The sequence below is a fragment of the Dermacentor silvarum genome, chromosome 1 (genome assembly GCF_013339745.2).
Source record: "Dermacentor silvarum isolate Dsil-2018 chromosome 1, BIME_Dsil_1.4, whole genome shotgun sequence".
NCBI classification, from domain to species: Eukaryota; Metazoa; Arthropoda; class Arachnida; order Ixodida; family Ixodidae; genus Dermacentor; species Dermacentor silvarum.
Window position 1 is genome coordinate 319,240,194 of NC_051154.1, and position 23,368 is coordinate 319,263,561.

General features: G+C 44.1%; 1 protein-coding gene across 1 annotated transcript; it reads right to left on the minus strand.

The window, feature by feature from the left end:
- Positions 1–4,345: 4,345 nt before the first annotated feature.
- LOC119442686 (protein regulator of cytokinesis 1) lies at positions 4,346–23,368 on the minus strand. Its single transcript, XM_037707656.1, has 6 exons — positions 23,105–23,368; positions 20,431–20,598; positions 15,483–15,623; positions 13,006–13,113; positions 7,030–7,170; positions 4,346–4,471 (listed from the first exon to the last, which is right to left on the minus strand). The coding sequence occupies exons 1-6, from the start codon at positions 23,366–23,368 to the stop codon at positions 4,346–4,348; spliced, it is 948 nt and encodes a 315-aa protein (XP_037563584.1).

A 23,368-nucleotide genomic window follows, 5' to 3' on the forward strand; every position in this document is an offset into this window, starting at 1 on the left:
TCCAGCTTTTACTAGGCATGGCCAAGTTCTGCTAGGAAATGCTAAGTGCTGCTAGGCACGGTATTCCGAATCGGCTCGCCGCCGACACGCAGGTTCTCGCTTGGCCGCGCGACGTGCATCAAGATGAGCGGCTTCTTCGTCGGCTGCCTGGACCTTCTTTGTTTGTCCCATGTCAAGGCTACATGAACTCGCCACAGAGTCAACGAGAGTTCTACCGCCGTCGCGGCAGCTCCGAGCTTTATTTCCCCAGTGATGTCACGGCCAAGCTGCGCCTCCACACTTGTCACACTGCGTTGTGGAAGCGTTTTTTATTTGCAATAGAAGGCTGGAAAGGAGGGTGAGGGTGGTCGCACAGAAAGCCAAGGGGGATGCTTCGAAAGATTTTGTCTAGCATTCACAGTATCAGGGAACTACTAAATGAACTGTTGGGCTTCTCTAGCCGCCAACAGGCTCCAGCGTGGCGACGGCGCCACCCAGACCTCCCCTCCCTCCTCCCCTCACCCGTTCCCCCACCCTAGAACCGAGCGAACATGGGTTTTGTTCGGTGCGAATCGTCACGTCGGGGCTCGGGGAAGCGCCGCCGTGGCCACAGTTAAGTGGGCTCTCCTGCTTCGACTGGCTTGCCGAAACAATGCTTTCAAAAGTTTATTCTCTCTCTCTCTCTGTATGGAGGGAGAGTGCGCACAGTTTATCGTGTACGCTTGTGTGCTACGCTGACCTAGGGACCTTTGTCTAGACAGGGGGAACAGTATTGCAAAAGCGATGAGGGGGCCGCCGCTGTAGTTCCACAAGATGGATGCCAACGGCATAGAGCCGCGGTTACGTGAAGAATCGAGAAAAACTTCGGAGAAACTATAGTCAGTCTATAAAGAAAGAATTAAAGACAGAATTGTGGCAGGCGCGTTGCTTCTAAATGTACCGTACTTGGAATCAGCCAAGCCATTTTAAAAATACGGCTTTATTGTTGAATTCGAGTCTCTCACTAATGTTTGAACGGAGGCTGGTTGGTTCTTCAGTGTATTTTGACAAAAAAACAGCGCGTAGACAAATAAGCATTCTATTTTCGGAAAAATCCAATTCCTTTCCCATTCCATTCGTGGCAAAAGGTGCTTAATTTCATTCCCATTCCATTCCTCCAAGCGTTGTTGCCATTCCATTCCGGTGTCACGAAAATGTGAAATGATTCCGGAGTCATTCCAATTCCGGAGTTGTAAGTTCGCAACACTGGTTGGTATACAACGCAGGTGACGTCATCGCTCAGCATGGTTTTGTTTGTGACACACGGACTGACGGTCGGCTTAAACAGTCCCGCTGTTAAAAACACAGCACGAAATAAAAGTACTTGCCCTATGTGTCCCCTTTACTTTCATGTCAAGTGATCCACTGCTATTGTCTTGCTTTGGGAACTTCGTTGTATCACTGTATTTTACCTCATTGTAAAATTACGCACCATTATGTTGCATTGTATACAGTGTATGGATGGATGTGGCTTTGTAAAGCTGCCATTTCCAACGGCGTTTACTGCTTGTCTCCAGCTTCACGTGCACAGTTATGCGATGCAATCAACATTGTTACATATCTGCTGCTTCACAAAAACATGAGCACCAGAGGCCACGAAATCTAATGATGCATTTCATTTTCTATTTTTTCCACCTTTTTGTCATTGACGTAGACGCTGCCATGCCACCATTGTAACAATTACTGGCGTGATTTGGTATGGCACATGAAGAATTGAAAATGAAATGGAAGTGCCACCTTCATTTCAGTCAGAAAGTAAGGACAGCAAAGGGAGAGAGCCCCTTAGTATCTGCGCATCTAAACCGGTAAATGAACTCACCTTCTGAAGATAGGCGGCAGCATTTTCAAGGTTTTGCAAGGACAACATGAAGGTCTCCAATTTCTCGCTCGAACTGCATATCAGGCTCAGTTCCAACCAAGTGTAGCTGAGCAACTACCTCCTTTTGAAGGGCCTGAAATTCGCAAGTTCTCAGAGCCTGGAACTAATAGGGCCACAGGTCAGCATGAAAGAGATGGGTGTCTCCCAGAGCAGACTGGCTGCTGCGAACATGCTGCAGTTTTTGCTGCATTTGTGATATTTAGCCAATCTTCTGGTAAGAGAAAAAGTGCACACGTTTAGAGAAATTTGCTGAATGATCTGGAGCATACTCATGTGAAGCAGAATGCTGCCATAGCAACAGATAATTAGGTGTGCAAGAGTACCTAAGATTTGAATGTAAATAGAAAAGCTTATTAAATGTCTATACAATTCAATCATTCGATAGCAAAATTTGAAGTTTTTATCGGAGCAGTCCACAGAAATTCATCAGCCTGTTCAAAGTGCTCAGCCACTCTGCAGCCATGACACCGAAGAAGCTGTGGTTCAGGAAGAATTATTGCGCGATATCTTGGAGTACTAAGGATGCTTTCTTCTAAGGCTGCCTGTGAATTCTCCACCTCAATTTAAGTGACATACTGCTTTGTTTTATTGGCCTTTGTGTGGGAGAAGGCAGGGACGCTATTCAGGGCAAAGGAAGAGAGCTCTGGTAGTGAAGTTCACCTTCCTGGCCAGCAATGCAATTCAAAATTCCAATTTCTCCCACAAACGTGAACCAATTCGAAACCTTCTGGCATGAGCTTAACTTGCAGTGTCGAAGCAAAATTTCCGAGAGGGCCTGATGAAGAACCCTTTAACTTTAGCAATCATTCCATTCCTGCAGTAACCCAATGTTCATTTCTCCGAGTTACATTACATTCGAACTTTAAGTACAAGGGCCACACTGCTTTTCTAAGACAGAAGTCTGTCTGTGGCATAATGCGGAGATTCGAGTCGAATCTCCGCATTATTTCACCGAGTCAACATTGATGAAATTATATTTTGCTTTCATTCACAGTCATTTCAATTATCGCATCTTGACTGGGGAAACACCTATCCAACTCACCTGATGCCACTACGACACATTCCAAATCAAGCTATTCGAACACTTACTTACCCTCAGTCCTTAATGTGGCAATGCGTCACACCTTCTCACTCACAACTTACTATCAATGCAAAAACTGGTAAATCTAGTGGCTTATTTCTTTGTAACTGTAAATGATCTAATTCTATTTAACATCTTAGGGAAAACTCTTTCAGTAAAGAAAACTCCAACTAGATTCTCTTGTAATAACAATTTCTGGTTGCTAGAAACACAACTACTTATGAAAGGCAGACACCTTTACTGTTGTTAATTTCGAATAACCTACAACCACACATAAAAAATTATGTATTTATTACCACAGTTGAAAAAAAGACAATCTTTTCTTATCAACATATAATACTCTGCACTGCACCATGCATTTGATGATCTGCTTTATATTTTATTTTCCGTTATGTTTTTTCAGTTAATTGCTCTGATAATTATTAGAAATGTATTGTATTTTTTTCCTGTTGGAATCTTTTATTTCACATCTTTTTAAATAACTGCATGACAGGAGCTCCCAATACAGCCCTGTGCTCTGGGATATCCTTCTGCAACATCAAATATATTTTCATGTCTGAAAAAATAAATAAACTTGAAGCTAGTCAACCTTTCAATATGTGCTTATTCATAAAAAATGGAGAAACCTGTGCTGCGAGCAACCTACCAGACTACAGAATATTAGTTGGTGTTAAAATTTGGTATATATTCTGCTGGCTGAACTAAAATATGCACAAAACTTCACCTCACGAATACAATAAATGTTTTCCAACTAAAATTAGGGAAACAAAGACACTTTGTAGCTTATAAAAACAATTCTAGCCGGATATAATATCTACATTTTCTTAATTTTTGTTTTAATCCTGCAATTTACAGCTCTAACATGTATTTCATTCAGTTAGGCACCTAGGACTTGAAAATGCAGGTGGCATGAACCGTCTGCTTACCCGATGTGGCCCCAACTAGGTCAGTGTGACGACTATTGATAGACACAACCTGGCAAAAAGCACTGCCGTGTACGATGCAATTTTCGACATGCCGCATTCTGTTGACAATGGTAAAAGAATCGTTTTTCCTTTCTCATATCTTGCAGCCGATAACTAACTCATTCATGTACATTGAGCCAGTCATTCAATGCTTATTTATGAAGACACGACATGAAAGTCGGCGCAGTATCTCGATATTGAATTACTACGCAATTATGGAGACCCAATTATGGAGAATTATGGAGCAAATAAAGTATTCTCCAAGCACTTTTCTTTCAATCGAATCTCCAGCACCTAAAATAAAATTAAGTCACCTTTCATTAATTTATCAGGACCGTGATTTGCGACTGAGGGGAATAATTATATGAACTGAAATACGTGGACAAAAAGGCGAAACGAGAACTAGTACTGGATGCAGACCTTTTTCTGTTTGAGAGTGTGCAGACGTTCCCGCAGCTCGTGCAGCTCCTCTTGTGATGGTACGAAGCTCCGGTGCCTCAGTAGGATGCCTCGATGCCTGCGCTGTCTCTGTGTGCCAAATGAGACCTCTGAACTTCATGTGCACCCTGCATGCGCAAAAATATAACCAAAATGCGCCTTGCTGCATCTAGGGATTTTTGTTCGCCTGTGCATAGGTGCTTCGGGAGAGAACGTGTTTGTTCTGTTCGTACCTAGTTGGGGAACTCAGAAGTGCGGAAACAAAGTCACGCGTGAGCCGAGCGTTTGCATTTTTTCACAACTGTAGCATATCAAAACATGATAGTCGCAATCATCGCTCGTGTGTCCCCCCTTCACTGTGTCCGTGTCGATTGTGTGCGCAAAAGGATTTCACTATGAATTCGTACCAACTCGCACAACTATCAGTTCTGCTGCAAGGGGATGAGTCTGTCTGGCTTAGACTACTTTATTGCCTAAACATACGTCCTGCTGCTGTACTAGAGATCAATTTAGCTGAGCAGATTACGTAAACAAAACCATCTTAACGGTGTGCAGACACGTTTATATAGTACCCGTCAGTAAGTAAAAAAAAAAGAAAAAAAAATCAACGTCCATTTTAATTTTATAGCCGTAGACTGATGTGAAAGCTGTACATTGAGCTACGTGTTATACAGTAGCCGACGGACTTTTCGGACTCTAAAGATTCAGACTTGTTGGATATTCCGGACTTCATATATGTACCGGCAGGATCCCCATAGAGTTAATGCATTTTCGCGACCGATTTTTTCGGAAGAATCTAGGTGCCAATGTTCGATTTTCCGGACTAAATCACTCGCTCCGGGCCACGCTACCCGATCTTGGAGGCCGCCGTATTGTATTTTCCGCTAGCTTGGCCGGGCTTGGCTTCCATGCCCCCTTGTATAGCCTTCAAGATTAGTAGACGCACGCTATCCTCTCGTCTCCAAGGCCATGCCCGCTTTTCCTTCGCCGACAAAACGTTCCAAAGAGCGGCACTTGCCTTTTTTTTTGGTCAGATCGGCACTATCGCGGAAACTGTTTTTTTTTTCAAGTTTCGGTTGCACCGTACGCTGTGTGCGGGATGAAAGCTTGCGAGGGTCAGCCGGCAACCGCAATTTAATCTCATGCACGCGAGAGAGGAAGCCGGCCGGAGGCGCGCGCGGACTTTGTTAGCTCGCGGAGCACGGGGAGAAGGCGGCGGAGACGGTGGGGAGTTGGAATTAGCTTTTGTGGCTGATGCTGACGGAGCTGCCGTGCAGGCACCGTATGTTGAAAGCGATCTGCTATGTGGCTGAAGTGTGCGCCAGCGATCTGCGATGGGTACAAAGGGCGTGCGCCGAGCGCCAGTAGCTTCGTATGCACCGGTTTTTTTTCTACGTTCGCGTTGAAGCGAGAGAATAGACCGCGCGAAGGTCACATCTTTACAACTTTATACGAACGATAAAAGCCACATCCTTACTTCGTATCGCTGTCGATTAATTTGCTATCGCAATCAATGCTACGCCTTTTGCGCGAAACTGCGACATTTGTCTTAAGCCGCTCTAAGCCTCAATTTTTTTTTCTCTTCGGGGGGGGGGGGGGGGGGTTTCGGACTGGTCGATTTTTTTACAATTTTTCAGTCCTCGCGAAGTCCGGAAAATCGGTCGGCTGCTGTACAGTCATGCAGATACAACACTTGCTAAAAATAGCTGTACTCCTTTTTGCACTTTCAATGTGTTAGTACAAGCAGAAAAGAGGCATTGTGTTCAAATAGCTTTTTTTGGCAAACGATACGACAGTGGAAGTCAATATCTGGCACTGTTCATTCTTTGCCAACAGACATTTTTAATCGCTATCAGCAAGTAGTTTTGCATACGTAATTCACTTTATCTGTATCGCGTTTGTCTTTGGTTGCGTTCACTTGTTTATGTGACAATTCCTTCAATTATTTGTAGGGATGTGCGAATATCGAGTATGAGCAAACCAAAAAGTGAACGTTCGAATAGTTTGGTGCACAAATCGAATATATAATATTCCATTTTTGATATATTCTCGATATATTCGGTGTAGAGACGGGTGCAGTACCACATGTCGTGCGTGCCGCGGTGCCCTCGTGTTCGATGCCACGCTAGTGAGCGTTTCACTTCGTTTTCGGAGCTATAGCATTGGTGCTCCCTGGACGGGCCCGCCTCGGCTGACGTAGCAGCGGACTGTCACTGCGAGTGCTCCTCAATTTTGGCACAATTCAGGGATGGCACACACAGCACCCGAATGCGGCAATTCGCAGAACGGCACCGCATCGGCCAGGGACACTTCTGTCAGAACAGGGTTCACCAGAGACCGATCGAAATGATAAGGCACCGCGGACAGAGGGAACGTCAACAAAATCAGCACTTATTTTGTAAAGTGCGAAAGCATGAGAGTTCCGGATCAAATTTGACCACCTCGAGTTCTTTAATGGTGCACAACCACCTTTGCATTACACCTCTACTGAAATGTGGCCGCCACAGCCGTGAACTGAACCTCCACTCTCACCATAGCCGCTGAATGAACACTGTGGTCGAAGTGCAAACAGGTTCACAACAGGTTGAACATCATGTCACAAATGATGTGTGGGCCAAGGGCATGCAGTGTGTGCGAGTGGAACTTACCGTGTCAATTACTTCTGCAGCGAGGCCAGTGGGATGCCCGAGCTGTTGTTCTTCGGGCACGTCAAGCCGATCCCAGAAAATGTTAAGCTCTTTCATAAGGGCAGTAATCTCTTCACGGCGTGCATTCGCCAGCTCCTTCAACTGTGAACACAGGTGCAAAGACAGAAACAGTGAGGCTGCTTAAAAACAGGGGACTGGTTATTGCAACTGCAAACAAATGTCACCTCTGACCATAGGAAGCAACATTATCCCTTATGAGTGCTGCTCAGAAACAGTAAAGTGATGTGCTTACGATTCAAATTTAAATTCTTTTTTTATTATGTCCATTTCTTTCGTACAATACACGGGCATCACTGTCTGGATTCTTAGCCAAAGGCTAGTATGGTTCCATGCACTAATAGCACAACCTTTTTGAGGACAGATGTTTACATACTGAACATTACCGCAAATATTAGAAGCATACAAATGACATACAAAATTGAGACAACGAAGTAATACCATATTGTAACAAATTACACAAGTACACACAATGCAGTCCATTCGTGAAATACAATGTATTACATACAACACATTTCATTATGTTCTTTGTAACTCATTGACGATAGAAAACGCAAACATTTTCTTTGCTACAACACTTGGCTAATTTATAAAGAATTGTTAAAAATTATATGCCGTGTAGAACAGAGCTATGGAAAGTTAGAGAACAAATGCGATTGAGAAACACTGCTGAATAGATTGCCAGGACTGAAACAGTTTAAAAGACAAATATACACAAATAGAAAACTCAATACTCTGGGTACTGTACCTTGTTTGCAATTATTTATTGTTACTAATTCAGCACACTTAAATGCGTTGTATTTTTCTGGCAACTTCCCAGGCAAAATTTGTTGTACCAATAAATGAAGGATTGAGGAAGAAAGGGAGAGTAAAGATTAAGAGGCACTGACATCGTTCCAAAGTCATCCAGGGCGGCGATTGTGTAGCGATCGCCTTGCACTCACTTCTATGCCACTGTTATCATCCACTCTTCTCAGCCAGCTCATTTTATTGATAACGCAGGCTGAGCATTCGAACTTCGAGGAGTTATTTCCATGGGTACTGCGTCGACCTCAGGTTCCCAAATTGCCACGTGGTTGCATCGTATACAGGGGCAGTCGCGCAACATTGGCGGCGGAATGGTGCGACGTCATGGGTGGGATTTTGCGAAAGTTACAATGATTGTGACTGGCCGAGACAATGTCGTCAGATTCTCTGATCTGGTCGAGGGAAGGCGACTGTTCTATAAGCGGACGCCTTCGGTGCAGTGTGTTTGGTGCAGTGTTCCTGATGTGTCCCAACATGTGCTTATGTGAGCTCAGACATTCAAAGCGTTCTTACATGGAGTAGACTTCTATATCTGGAGCTAGCGTCAATAATATAAGACAAACCTTTTTTCTCTCGCTCCCACTCCAGGACGTACTCATCCATATGGCTGGGGGATTCCTGGCCTAAACTTTACCCGAGCCACAACAACGCTAACTATTGCTACCGCTTAAAAGGACGCGCATACTTGATATAATAATTAAACGGAAAAAAAGGTGGGCAGCTCGAACTAGTGGTGCAAGGCTGGAGCTTCTTCCAGCTTTTACTAGGCATGGCCAAGTTCTGCTAGGAAATGCTAAGTGCTGCTAGGCACGGTATTCCGAATCGGCTCGCCGCCGACACGCAGGTTCTCGCTTGGCCGCGCGACGTGCATCAAGATGAGCGGCTTCTTCGTCGGCTGCCTGGATCTTCTTTGTTTGTCCCATGTCAAGGCTACATGAACTCGCCACAGAGTCAACGAGAGTTCTACCGCCGTCGCGGCAGCTCCGAGCTTTATTTCCCCAGTGATGTCACGGCCAAGCTGCGCCTCCACACTTGTCACACTGCGTTGTGGAAGCGTTTTTTATTTGCAATAGAAGGCTGGAAAGGAGGGTGGGGGTGGTCGCACAGAAAGCCAAGGGGGATGCTTCGAAAGATTTTGTCTAGCATTCACAGTATCAGGGAACTACTAAATGAACTGTTGGGCTTCTCTAGCCGCCAACAGGCTCCAGCGTGGCGACGGCGCCACCCAGACCTCCCCTCCCTCCTCCCCTCACCCGTTCCCCCACCCTAGAACCGAGCGAACATGGGTTTTGTTCGGTGCGAATCGTCACGTCGGGGCTCGGGGAAGCGCCGCCGTGGCCACAGTTAAGTGGGCTCTCCTGCTTCAACTGGCTTGCCGAAACAATGCTTTCAAAAGTTTATTCTCTCTCTCTCTGTATGGAGGGAGAGTGCGCACAGTTTATCGTGTACGCTTGTGTGCTACGCTGACCTAGGGACCTTTGTCTAGACAGAGGGAACAGTATTGCAAAAGCGATGGCGGGGCCGCCGCTGTAGTTCCACAAGATGGATGCCAACGGCATAGAGCCGCGGTTACGTGAAGAATCGAGAAAAACTTCGGAGAAACTATAGTCAGTCTATAAAGAAAGAATTAAAGACAGAATTGTGGCAGGCGCGTTGCTTCTAAATGTACCGTACTTGGAATCAGCCAAGCCATTTTAAAAATACGGCTTTATTGTTGAATTCGAGTCTCTCACTAATGTTTGAACGGGGGCTGGTTGGTTCTTCAGTGTATTTTGACAAAAAACAGCGCGTAGACAAATAAGCATTCTATTTTCGGAAAAATCCAATTCCTTTCCCATTCCATTCCTGGCAAAAGGTGCTTAATTTCATTCCCATTCCATTCCTCCAAGCGTTGTTGCCATTCCATTCCGGTGTTGCGAAAATGTGGAATGATTCCGGAGTCATTCCAATACCGGAGTTGTAAGTTCGCAACACTGGTTGGTATACAACACAGGTGACGTCATCGCTCAGCATGGTTTTGTTTGTGACACACGGACTGACGGTCGGCTTAAACAGCCCCGCTGTTAAAAACACAGCACGAAATAAAAGTACTTGTCCTATGTGTCCCCTTTACTTTCATGTCAAGAGATCCACTGCTATTGTCTTGCTTTGGGAACTTCGTTGTATCACTGTATTTTACCTCATTGTAAAATTACGCACCATTATGTTGCATTGTATACAGTGTATGGATGGATGTGGCTTTGTAAAGCTGCCATTTCCAACGGCTTTTACTGCTTGTCGCCAGCTTCACGTGCGCAGTTATGCGATGCAATCAACATTGTTACATATCTGCTGCTTCACAAAAACACGAGCACCAGAGACCACGAAATCTAATAATGCATTTCATTTTCTATTTTTTCCACCTTTTTGTCATTGACGTAGACGCTGCCATGCCACCATTGTAACAATTACTGGCGTGATTTGGTATGGCACATGAAGAATTGAAAATGAAATGGAAGTGCCACCTTCATTTCAATCAGAAAGTAAGGACAGCAAAGGGAGAGAGCCCCTTAGTATCTGCGCGCCTAAACCGGTAAATGAACTCACCTTCTGAAGATAGGCGGCAGCATTTTCAAGGTTTTGCAAGGACAACATGAAGGTCTCCAATTTCTCGCTCGAACTGCATATCAGGCTCAGTTCCAACCAAGTGTAGCTGAGCAACTACCTCCTTTTGAAGGGCCTGAAATTCGCAAGTTCTCAGAGCCTGGAACTAATAGGGCCACAGGTCAGCATGAAAGAGATGGGTGTCTCCCAGAGCAGACTGGCTGCTGCGAACATGCTGCAGCTTTTTGCTGCATTTGTGATATTTAGCCAATCTTCTGGTAAGAGAAAAAGTGCACACGTTTAGAGAAATTTGCTGAATGATCTGGAGCATACTCATGTGAAGCAGAATGCTGCCATAGCAACAGATAATTAGGTGTGCAAGAGTACCTAAGATTTGAATGTAAATAGAAAAGCTTATTAAATGTCTATACAATTCAATCATTCGATAGCAAAATTTGAAGTTTTTATCGGAGCAGTCCACAGAAATTCATCAGCCTGTTCAAAGTGCTCAGCCACTCTGCAGCCATGACACCGAAGAAGCTATGGTTCAGGAAGAATTATTGCGCGATATCTTGGAGTACTAAGGATGCTTTCTTCTAAGGCTGCCTGTGAATTCTCCACCTCAATTTAAGTGACATACTGCTTTGTTTTATTGGCCTTTGTGTGGAAGAAGGCAGGGACGCTATTCACGGCAAAGGAAGAGAGCTCTGGTAGTGAAGTTCACCTTCCTGGCCAGCAATGCAATTCAAAATTTCAATTTCTCCCACAAACGTGAACCAATTCGAAACCTTCTGGCATGAGCTTAACTTGCAGTGTTGAAGCAAAATTTCCGACAGTGCTTGATGAAGAACCCTTTAACTTTAGCAATCATTCCATTCCTGCAGTAACCCAATGTTCATTTCTCCGAGTTACATTACATTCGAACTTTAAGTACAAGGGCCACACTGCTTTTCTAAGACAGAAGTCTGTCTGTGGCATAATGCGGAGATTCGAGTCGAATCTCCGCATTATTTCACCGAGTCAACATTGATGAAATTATATTTTGCTTTCATTCACAGTCATTTCAATTATCGCATCTTGACTGGGGAAACACCTATCCAACTCACCTGATGCCACTACGACACATTCCAAATCAAGCTATTCGAACACTTACCCTCAGTCCTTAATGTGGCAATGCGTCACACCTTCTCACTCACAACTTACTATCAATGCAAAAACTGGTAAATCTAGTGGCTTATTTCTTTGTAACTGTGAATGATCTAATTCGATTTAACATCTTAGGGAAAACTCTTTCAGTAAAGAAAACTCCAACTAGATTCTCTTGTAATAACAATTTCTGGTTGCCAGAAACACAACTACTTATGAAAGGCAGACACCTTTACTGTTGTTAATTTCGAATAACCTACAACCACACATAAAAAAAACATGTATTCATTACCACAGTTGAAAAAAAAAACAATCTTTTCTTATCAACATATAATACTCTGCACTGCACCTTGCATTTGATGATCTGCTTTATATTTTATTTTCCGTTATGTTTCTTCAGTTAATTGCTCTGATAATTATTAGAAATGTATTGTATTTTTTTCCTGTTGGAATCTTTTATTTCACATCTTTTTAAATAACTGCATGACAGGAGCTCCCAATACAGCCCTGTGCTCTGGGATATCCTTCTGCAACATCAAATATATTTTCATGTCTGAAAAAATAAATAAACTTGAAGCTAGTCAACCTTTCAATATGTGCTTATTCATAAAAAATGGAGAAACCTGTGCTGCGAGCAACCTACCAGACTACAGAATATTAGTTGGTGTTAAAATTTGGTATATATTCTGCTGGCTTAACTAAAATATGCACAAAACTTCACCTCACGAATACAATAAATGTTTTCCAACTAAAATTAGGGAAACAAAGACACTTTGTAGCTTATAAACACAATTCTAGCCGGATATAATATCTACATTTTCTTAATTTTTGTTTTAATCCTGCAATTTACAGCTCTGACATGTATTTCATTCAGTTAGGCACCTAGGACTTGAAAATGCAGGTGGCATGAACCGTCTGCTTACCCGATGTGGCCCCAACTCGGTCCAGTGTGCCGACTATTGATAGACACAACCTGGCAAAAAGCACTGCCGTGTACGATGCAATTTTCGACATGCCGCATTCTGTTGACAATGGTAAAAGAATCGTTTTTCCTTTCTCATATCTTGCAGCCGATAACTAACTCATTCATGTACTTTGAGCCAGTCATTCAATGCTTATTTATGAAGACACGACATGAAAGTCTGCGCAGTATCTCGATATTGAATTACTACGCAATTATGGAGACCCAATTATGGAGAATTATGGAGCAAATAAAGTATTCTCCAAGCACTTTTCTTTCAATCGAATCTCCAGCACCTAAAATAAAATTAAGTCACCTTTGATTAATTTATCAGGACCGTGATTTGCGACTGAGGGGAATAATTATATGAACTGAAATACGTGGACAAAAAGGCGAAACGAGAACTAGTACTGGATGCAGACCTTTTTCTGTTTGAGAGTGTGCAGACATTCCCGCAGCTCGTGCAGCTCCTCCTGTGATGGTACGAAGCTCCGGTGCCTCAGTAGGATGCCTCGATGCCTGCGCTGTCTCTGTGTGCCAAATGAGACCTCTGAACTTCATGTGCGCCCTGCATGCGCAAAAATATAACCAAAATGCGCCTTGCTGCATCTAGGGATTTTTGTTCGCCTGTGCATAGGTGCTTCGGGAGAGAACGTGTTTGTTCTGTTCGTACCTAGTTGGGGAACTCAGAAGTGCGGAAACAAAGTCACGTGTGAGCCGAGCGTTTGCATTTTTTCACAACTGTAGCATATCAAAACATGATAGTCGCAATCATCGCTCGTGTGTCCCCCCTTCACTGTGTCCGTGTCGATTGTGTGCGCAAAAGGATTTCACTATGAATTCGTACCAACTCGCACAACTATCAGTTCTGCTGCAAGGGGATGAGTCTGTCTGACTTAGACTACTTTATTGCCTAAGCATACGTCCTGCTGCTGTACTAGATATCAATTTAGCTGAGCAGAATACGTAAACAAAACCATCTTAACGGTGTGCAGACAGGTTTATATAGTACCCGTCAGTAAGTAAAAAAAAATTTTAAAAAATCAACGTCCATTTTAATTTTATAGCCGTAGACTGATGTGAAAGCTGTACATTGAGCTACGTGTTATACAGTAGCCGACGGACTTTTCGGACTCCAAAAATTCAGACTTGTTGGATATTCCGGACTTCGGGCTTGGCTTCCATGCCCCCCTGTATAGCCTTCAAGATTAGTAGACGCGCGCTATCCTCTCGTCTCCAAGGCCATGCCCGCTTTTCCTTCGCCGACAAAACGTTCCAAAGAGCGGCACTTGCCTTTTTTTTTTGGTCAGATCGGCACTATCGCGGAAACTGTTTTTTTTTAAGTTTCGGTTGCACCGTACGCTGTGTGCGGGTGAAAGCTTGCGAGGGTCAGCCGGCAACCGCAATTTAATCTCATGCACGCGAGAGAGGAAGCCGGCCGGAGGCGCGTGCGGACTTTGTTAGCTCGCGGAGCACGGGGAGAAGGCGGCGGAGACGGTGGGGAGTTGGAATTAGCTTTTGTGGCTGATGCTGACGGAGCTGCCGTGCAGGCACCGTATGTTGAAAGCGATCTGCTATGTGGCTGAAGTGTGCGCCAGCGATCTGCGATGGGTACAAAGGGCGTACGCTGAGCGCCAGTAGCTTCGTATGCGCCGGTTTTTTTTCTACGTTCGCGTTGAAGCGAGAGAATAGACCGCGCCAAGGTCACATCTTTACAACTTTATACGGACGATAAAACCCACATCCTTACTTCGTATCGCTGTCGATTAATTTGCTATCGCAATCAATGCTACGCCTTTTGACCTCAATTTTTTTTTCTCTTCGGGGGGGGGGGGGGGGGTTCGGACTGCTCGATTTTGTTGCAATTTTTCAGTCCTCGCGAAGTCCGGAAAATCGGTCGGCTGCTGTACAGTCATGCAGATACAACACTTGCTAAAAATAGCTGTACTCATTTTTGCACTTTCAATGTGTTAGTCCAAGCAGAAAAGAGGCATTGTGTTCAAATAGCTTTTTTTGGCAAACGATACGACAGTGGAAGTCAATATCTGGCACTGTTCATTCTTTGCCAATAGACATTTTTAATCGCTATCAGCAAGTAGTTTTGCATACGTAATTCACATTATCTGTATCGCGTTTGTCTTTGGTTGCGTTCACTTGTTTATGTGACAATTCCTTCAATTATTTGTAGGGATGTGCGAATATCGAGTATGAGCAAACCAAAAAGTGAACGTTCGAATAGTTTGGTGCACAAATAGAATATATAATATTCCATTTTTGATATATTCTCGATATATTCGGTGTAGAGACGGGTGCAGTACCACATGTCGTGCGTGCCGCGGTGCCCTCGTGTTCGATGCCACGCTAGTGAGCGTTTCACTTCGTTTTCGGAGCTATAGCATTGGTGCTCCCTGGACGGGCCCGCCCCGGCTGACGTAGCAGCGGACTGTCACTGCGAGTGCTCCTCAATTTTGGCGCAATTCAGGGATGGCACACACAGCACCCGAATGCGGCAATTCGCAGAACGGCACCGCATCGGCCAGGGACACTTCTGTCAGAACAGGGTTCACCAGAGACCGATCGAAATGATAAGGCACCGCGGACAGAGGGAACGTCAACAAAATCAGCACTTATTTTGTAAAGTGCGAAAGCATGAGAGTTCCGGATCAAATTTGACCACCTCGAGTTCTTTAATGTGCACCCTAAGCAGGGTGCACAACCACCTTTGCATTACACCTCTACTGAAATGTGGCCGCCAGAGCCGTGAACTGAACCTCCACTCTCACCATAGCCGCTGAATGAACACCGTGGTCGAAGTGCAAACAGGTTCACAACAGGTTGAACATCATGTCACAAATGATGTGTGGGCCAAGGGCATGCAGTGTGTGCGAGTGGAACTTACCGTGTCAATTACTTCTGCAGCGAGGCCAGTGGGATGCCCGAGCTGTTGTTCTTCGGGCACGTCAAGCCGATCCCAGAAAATGTTAAGCTCTTTCATAAGGGCAGTAATCTCTTCACGGCGTGCATTCGCCAGCTCCTTCAACTGTGAACACAGGTGCAAAGACAGAAACAGTGAGGCTGCTTAAAAACAGGGGACTGGCTATTGCAACTGCAAACAAATGTCACCTCTGACCATAGGAAGCAACATTATCCCTTATGAGTGCTGCTCAGAAACAGTAAAGTGATGTGCTTACAATTCAAATTTAAATTCTTTTTTTATTATGTCCATTTCTTTCGTACAATACACGGGCATCACTGTCTGGATTCTTAGCCAAAGGCTAGTATGGTTCCATGCACTAATAGCACAACCTTTTTGAGGACAGATGTTTACATACTGAACATTACCGAAAATATTAGAAGCATACAAATGACATACAAAATTGAGACAACGAAGTAATACCATATTGTAACAAATTACACAAGTACACACAATGCAGTCCATTCGTGAAATACAATGTATTACATACAACACATTTCATTATGTTCCTTGTAAATCATTTACGATAGAAAACGCAAACATTTTCTTTGCTACAACACTTGGCTAATTTATAAAGAATTGTAACAAATTATATGCCGTGTAGAACAGAGCTATGGAAAGTTAGAGAACAAATGCGATTGAGAAACACTGCTGAATAGATTCTCAGGACTGAAACAGTTTAAAGGATAAATATACACAAATAGAACACTCAATATTCTTGGTACTGTACCTTGTTTGCAATTATTTACTTATTTCTAATTCAGCACACTTATATGCGTCGCATTTTTCTGGCAACTTCCCAGACAAAATCCTTTTATTACTAATTATTGAAGGATTGAGGCAGAAAGGGACAGTAATGCTTAAAAGGCACTGACATCATTCCAAAGACAACCAGGGCTACACGATCGCCTTGCACTCCAGTGCATGCCACTGTTATCATCCACCCTTCCCAGCCAGCTCATTTTATTGATAACGCAGGCCTAGCATTCGAACTTCGAGGACTTATTTCCATGAGAACTGCATCGACCTCACCTTCCCAAATGCAGGGGCATTCGTATGCAGGGGCAGTCGCGCAACATTGGCGGCGGAGGCCAGCGGGATTTTGCGAAAGGTTAGATGATTGTGACTGGCTGAGACACAGGCATCAGATTCATTGGTCTAGTCATCTAGCGAAGACAGCTGTTGTATAAGCGGACACCTTTGGTGCTGCGTGTTTGGTGCAGTGCTCCTGATGTGTCCCAACATGTGCTTACGTGATCTCAAATATTCAAAGCGTTCTTACATGGAGTGGACTTCCATATCTGGAGCCAGGGTAAATAATGTAAAACAAACCTTTTTTCTCTCGTTCCTACTCCAGGATGTACTGACTCATACGACTGGAGGATTCCTGGCCTAAACATTACCCGAGCCGCAACAACGCTAACTATTGCTACCGCTTAAAAGGACCTGCAGAGGGCTTAGTTGGCGCATAGTTGACATAATAATTATACGAAAAAAAAAGCTGCGCAGCTCACACTAGTGGTGCAAGGCTGGAGCTTCTTCCAGGTTTTACTAGGCTTGGCCAAGTTTTGCTAGGAAATGCTAAGTGCTGCTAGGCACGGTATTCCAAATCGGCTCGCCGCCGACACGCAAATACTCGCTTGGCCGCATGACGTGCATCAAGATAAGCGGCTTCTTTGTCGGCTGACCGGACCTTCTTTGTTTGTCCCATGTCAAGGCTACATGTACTCGTCACAGAGTAAACGAGAGTTCTACCGCCGTCGCGGCGGCTCCGAGCTTTATCTCTCCGGTGATGTCACGGTCAAGCTGCGCCTCCACACTTGTCGGGGCGTGGCTGGTCGAAACCTGCCGAACTGCCATCAGAGGCGCCTGCTGCAGTCACGGACACTGCGCGCATTCGGAGTGAATGCAGGGAAACGCGGACGGCGTCGGCAACCGCTCTGCGCGTTACCTCGTTGGTGCTGCTAGAATTTCTCGCTCTCATTTTATCTCTCCTGAGCATAGCGTGCCGCGCGCATGCTCTCCTTCCCTCTCCTTAGTGCCCAGTCAATGCAACATGTGCACGGCACAGAGAGCAGGCGAAGTATACGCCGTTCCGCGATGTGGTTGGTATCAGTGTTGCGGAATGGGCGCCCCCATTCCATTCCAAATCCATTCCGGGGAATTAGAACTTGCCGCCATTCAATTCCTTTCAATTCTTCGGAATGAAAAAACAACCCATTCCCACTCCGAGAATGGCTACAGGCAATTCAATTCCATTCCTGTAATTCCTCAACGTAGGAAAGACATCTTGGTAGTTTCATCGAGTTACCGATGAACGCACCATAAACCTGATGGCAGAAGCGTTGCGAACTGCAAAAATATGCTAAACACGTTACCAAGGTAGAGGGAAAGTAGCTAGGTGACATACCTGGTACAGTACAACCACCCTACTAATTCCCATAGGGGCAGTTCTCCCGCTACATATAGTATATGCATGATCAGCATGTCTGAACAGCTTGTGATGTTTTAATATTGTTTAGGCTTAAAAGTGTTAATGCTAAAATGACGACAAAGCGTATTTTTATGATGAGAAAAGTAGTTTTCATGGAGACCTTATATTATGGCGGCATCAAAAACAGCCTTTCGATGAACAAGCACAGATCTGCACCCAGCGATGAAGGCCAACATTATCTCCGGCTGGCTTGCCAGCCCTTTCTCTTGTTGCGTGTACTCACGTTCGTGCTTTCTTTTTAGGTGCCTAATCAAATTAGATGAAACTCCGACTACAGCATGTATAGTTTCGGAGCAAACCCTGCATCGTGCAGCTTGTTTGTTTTCTTCAGGGGTAATTTCAAAAGATTGTTTCTAATGTGCCATGTTAGCGGCCGCACTGCGCGCGTGAGCAGGCGGGAGAAAGCAGGCGGCCAGGGCGAAGGCGCCGCCGAGGTAAAGAATGACAAGGCGTAAGGGGGGAGGGGGCAGTATGCCGCCACTGTAGTTCCGCAAGTCGGATGCCAACAGCATAGAGCCGCGGTTACGTGAAGAATCGAGACAAACTTCGGAGAAATTGAGTCTATAAGGACAGAATTGTTGCAGACGCGTTGCTTCCAAATGTACCGTACTTGCAATCAGCCAAGCCATTTTAAAAATACTGCTTTATAGTTAAATTCAAGGCTCTCACTAGTGTTTGAACAGGGGCTGGTAGGTTCTTCGGCGTATTTTGATAAAAAACAGCACGTAGACGAATAAGTATTCTATTTTCGGAAAAGTCCGTAATTTCATTCCCATTCTATTCCTCCAAGCGTTGTTGCCATTCCATTCCGGTGTCGCAAAAATGCGAATGATTCCGGAGTCATTCCAATTCCAGAGTTGTAAGTCCGCAACACTGGTCGGTATGCAACGTAGGTGACGTCATCGCTCAGCAAGGTTTTGTTCGCGACACACGAACTGACGGTTGGCTTAAACAGCTCCGCTGTTAAAAACGCAGTACTTGTCCCAAGTGTCCCCCCTTTACTTTCATGCACTACTAGTGTCTTGCTTTTGGAACTTCTTTGTATCCCTGTATTTTACCTTACTGTAAAAAGACACACAGTTATGTTTCTGTTGCATGCCATTCAGCGTATGGAGGATTATAGTCAAGAGTTCGAAGAAAGTTCGTCTGGTCAGGTAACATGATGATGAGGAAATTGCGGTCACTGACCAACTCAAAGGTGAAAATACAGTAAAACCTCGATAATTCGAACTCGGGTAATTTGAAATTTCGGTTAATTCGAAGAATTTGAGCGGTCCCGTCATTCTCAATGCACATTCAACCGGATAGCTGGAATGGCCCGCGTGGCTGTATTCGGATAATTCGAAGTTTCCGGCTGGTAGCAATGTGCGGCGGTTAGGTTAGGACGTTCCGTACAGTCGCCAACTGATTTTCCGAGCTTGTGGGGACTGAAAAATAGTCTGAAAACTCGTTAGGCCGAAAAAAAGAAAATTATTAGTGCGGCTTAAAAAAACTAATAATGCCCTGCCTCATACTATGCTTGGAGGGGATCGAGTTGCTTGGATTTGTGCAGCAGTGACGTCGTCTCCGTGTACAGTCGACACAAACGTCACCGCGTTGGCGATCTCCGCCAACGGAGTTCGCCATGGAGATCTAAGAAACGAGCTTCGCACCGCTTAGCTCTCATGAAGGCACAGGAGGTAGCGCCGATCACTGAGACATGGGTCTCCGAGACACCTGCTCAATGTACACGCCGCGTTCAAAATAGTAACCGAAACTTCAGTGATAAAAAAACTCGCTGAATTAACAAGCGTGGAGCCAGCGCGCACGAGCGCGGCCGCCGCAGCGAGCGAAGGTTCGTGCGGTCTATCGCTTCAACGGTAACTGAGCGGCGAAAGCGCAGCGCATACAATGGTCAGGGCCTTCTGGAGATTGCTTTCAAGATACGGTGCACGAGAGAACCCGCTTCGGCGCTAATTACGCAGTTGTTAGAAGAGTAGAAGTTACGCACAGTTATGTTGCTGTTGCATTCCATTCAGCGTATGGAGGATTGTGGCTTTGTAAAGCAGCCATTTCCAACAGCTTTTACTGCTTGTCGCCAGCTTCATGTGCACAGTTAGAAGATGCAATCAGCATTGTTACATATCCGCTGCTTCACAAAAATACGAGCACCAGAGGCCACGAAATCTAATGATGCATTTTATTTTCTATTTTTTCCACCTTTTTGTCATTGATGTAGACGCTGCCATGCCACCATTGTTACTGGCGTGATTTGGTATGGCACATGAATAATTAAAAATGAAATGGAAGTGCCACCTTCATTCCACTAAGAAAGTAAGGACAGCGAAGGGAGAGAGCCCCTATAGATGCTTTGCATCTAAACCGGTAAATGTAACTCACCTTCTGAAGATAGGCGGCAGCTTTTTCTAGGTTCCGCAAGGAGATGATGAAAGTCTCTGGGCTGTCAACAATTTCTCGCTCAAACTGTGTGTCCGGCACAGCTCCAACCAAGTGTAGCTGAGCAACTCGCTCCCTTTGAAGGGCCCGAAATTTGTAAGTTCGCAGGGCCTGGAACAAACAGGGCCACAGATCAGCATGGAAGAGATGAGTGTATGCCAGAGCAGACTGGCAGCAAAAAGCTGCAGCATGTTCGCTGCAGCGTTTGTGCAATTTAGCCAATCTTCTAGTAAAAGTTTTTAAAAAGTGTACACGTTTAGAGAAATTTGCTGAATGCACTGGAGCATGCTCATGTGAGGCAGAATCCTGCCATAGCAACAGATAATTAAGTGTGCGTGAGTACCTAGGATTTGAATGTGAACAGAAAAGCTTTTTGAATGCCTATACAATTCAATCATTTGATAGCAACATTTGGAGTATTTATCAGAACAGTACAGAGAACTTCATAAGGCTACCATGCGTATGTGTTCAATGTGCTCAGCCACTCTACAGCCATCACACCGAAGAAGCTATGCTTCAGGAAGAATTATTGCAGAATAGCCTGGAGTATTAAGGATGCTTTCTTCTAAGGCTGCCTGCGAATTCTCCTCCTAAATTTAAGTGACATACTGCTTTGTTTTATTGGCCTTTGTGTGGAAGAAGGCAGAGAAGGAATGTAGGGATGCTATTCAGGGCAAAGGAAGAGATCTCTGGTAGTGAAGTTCACCCTCCTGGGAGCAATGCAATTTAAAATTCCAATTTCTCCCACAATTATGAACCAATTTGAAACATTCTTGCAGATCTCTCATGAGCAATGCAATTAAAATTCCCATTTCTCCCACAATAATGAACCAATTTGAAACCTTCTTGCAGATCCCTCATGAGCAATGCAATTCAAAATTTCAATTTCTCCAACAATAATGAACCGATTCGAAACCTTCTTGCAGATCCCTCATGAGCTTAACTAGCAGTGTAGAAGCAAAATTTCCGACAGGGCTTGATGAAGGACCCAAATTTAGCAATCCTTCCATTCCTGCAGTAACCCAATGCTAATTTCTCGGAGTAAGATTGCATTCCAATTTGAAGTACGAGGGCCACACTGCTTTTCTAAGACAGAAGTCCGTCTGTTGGATAAGTATATTTCACAAATCTCGGCATTATTTCTTTGACGAAATTATACCTTGCTTTATATCACAGTCATTTTAATTATTGCATCTCGACATGGGGAAACACCTATCCAACCCATTTAAAGCCACTACTATGCACTCAAATCCGAGCTATTTGAATACTTACCTTCAGTCGTTACTGAGGCAATGCGTCACACCTTCTCACTCACCAACTTACTATCAATGCAAGAACTGGTAAATCTAGTGGTTTATTTCTTTGTAACTGAAAAATGATCTTATTCCATCTAACATCTTAGGGAAAACTCCTCAGGTAAAGAAAATTCCAACTAGATTCTCTTGTAATAACAATTTCTTGTTGCCAGAAATACACACAAATTATGGAAGGCAGACAGCTGCTTTTAATGCTGTTAACTTGAATAATCTACAATCACATAAAACATGTATTTATTACTGCAGTTGAAAAAAGAACAATCTTTTCTTATGAACATACAATACTCTGCACTGCACCATGCATTTGATGATCTGCTTTATATTTTATTTTCTGTTATGTTTCTTCTGTTCATTGCTCTTATAATTATTAGAAATGTATTCTATTGTTTGCTGTTGAAATGCTCTTATTTAACTTATATTTTTATATAACTATATGACAGGAGCTCTCTATAGAGCCCCGCGCTCTGGGACATCCTTCTGTAACATCAAATATACTTTCATGTATGCACAAATAAATAAACTTGAGCCTAATCAACCTTTCAATATGTGCTTATTCACATAAGATGATGAAACCTGTGCTGGAGCAACCTACCAGACTACAGAATATTAGTTAGTGCTAAAATTTGGTAGATATTCTGCAGGCTGAACTGAAATATGCACAAAACTTCATCTCAAGAATATAATAAATATTTTGTAACTATAATTAGGAACATAAACTTGCTTTGTAGCTTATAAAAAGAATTGTAGCCTGATATAATGCCTACATTTTCTTAATCTTTATTTTAATTCTGCAATTTAAAGCTCTAACATTTATTTCATTTATTCAGACACCTATGACTTGAAGATGCAGGTGACATGAACCCTCTGCTGACCCTATGTGGCCCCAACTCGGTCCAGTGTGCCAACTATTGATAGGCACAACCTGGCAAAAAGCACTGCCCTGTATGACACAATGTTCGACGTGCCGCAATCTGTTGGCAATGGTAGAAGAATTGTTTTTCCTTTCTCATATCTTGCAGCCGATAACTAACTCGTGCACGTGCTTTGAGCCAAATTCTTATTTAGGAAAAGACATGACATAAAAGTTGGCACTACACAATTATGGAGATCCACTAGCAAATAAAGCATTCCCCTGGCACCTTAACTTTCTTTCAGTGGAATCTCCAGCACTTTAAGATAAAATTAGGTCACCTTTCATTCATTTACCATGACCGTAATTCACTACTGAAGGGAACAATGAATTAAATGAACTGAAATGCGTAAACACCAAGGAGAAACAAGAACTAGTACTGGATGCAGACCTTTTCATGTTTGAGAGCGTGTAGACGTTCCCGCAGCTCATTCAGCTCCTCTTGTGATGGTAAAGAGCCCTCGTTGCCAAAAGCAAATTCAGGCTCTTCCAATGTGTGGCACAAGTCTGCCTCCTCACTTCTCAACCTGCGAAGCTCTCGCTTGCGGGAAGATCTCATTTCCCGCAGCCTCTGCATTAGCGCTCGCATCTCATCTTCTTGCTGCGCCACAGTACGGCCTTCGGGCTGTGTTGGGAAGAGGACCAAAGACGACAT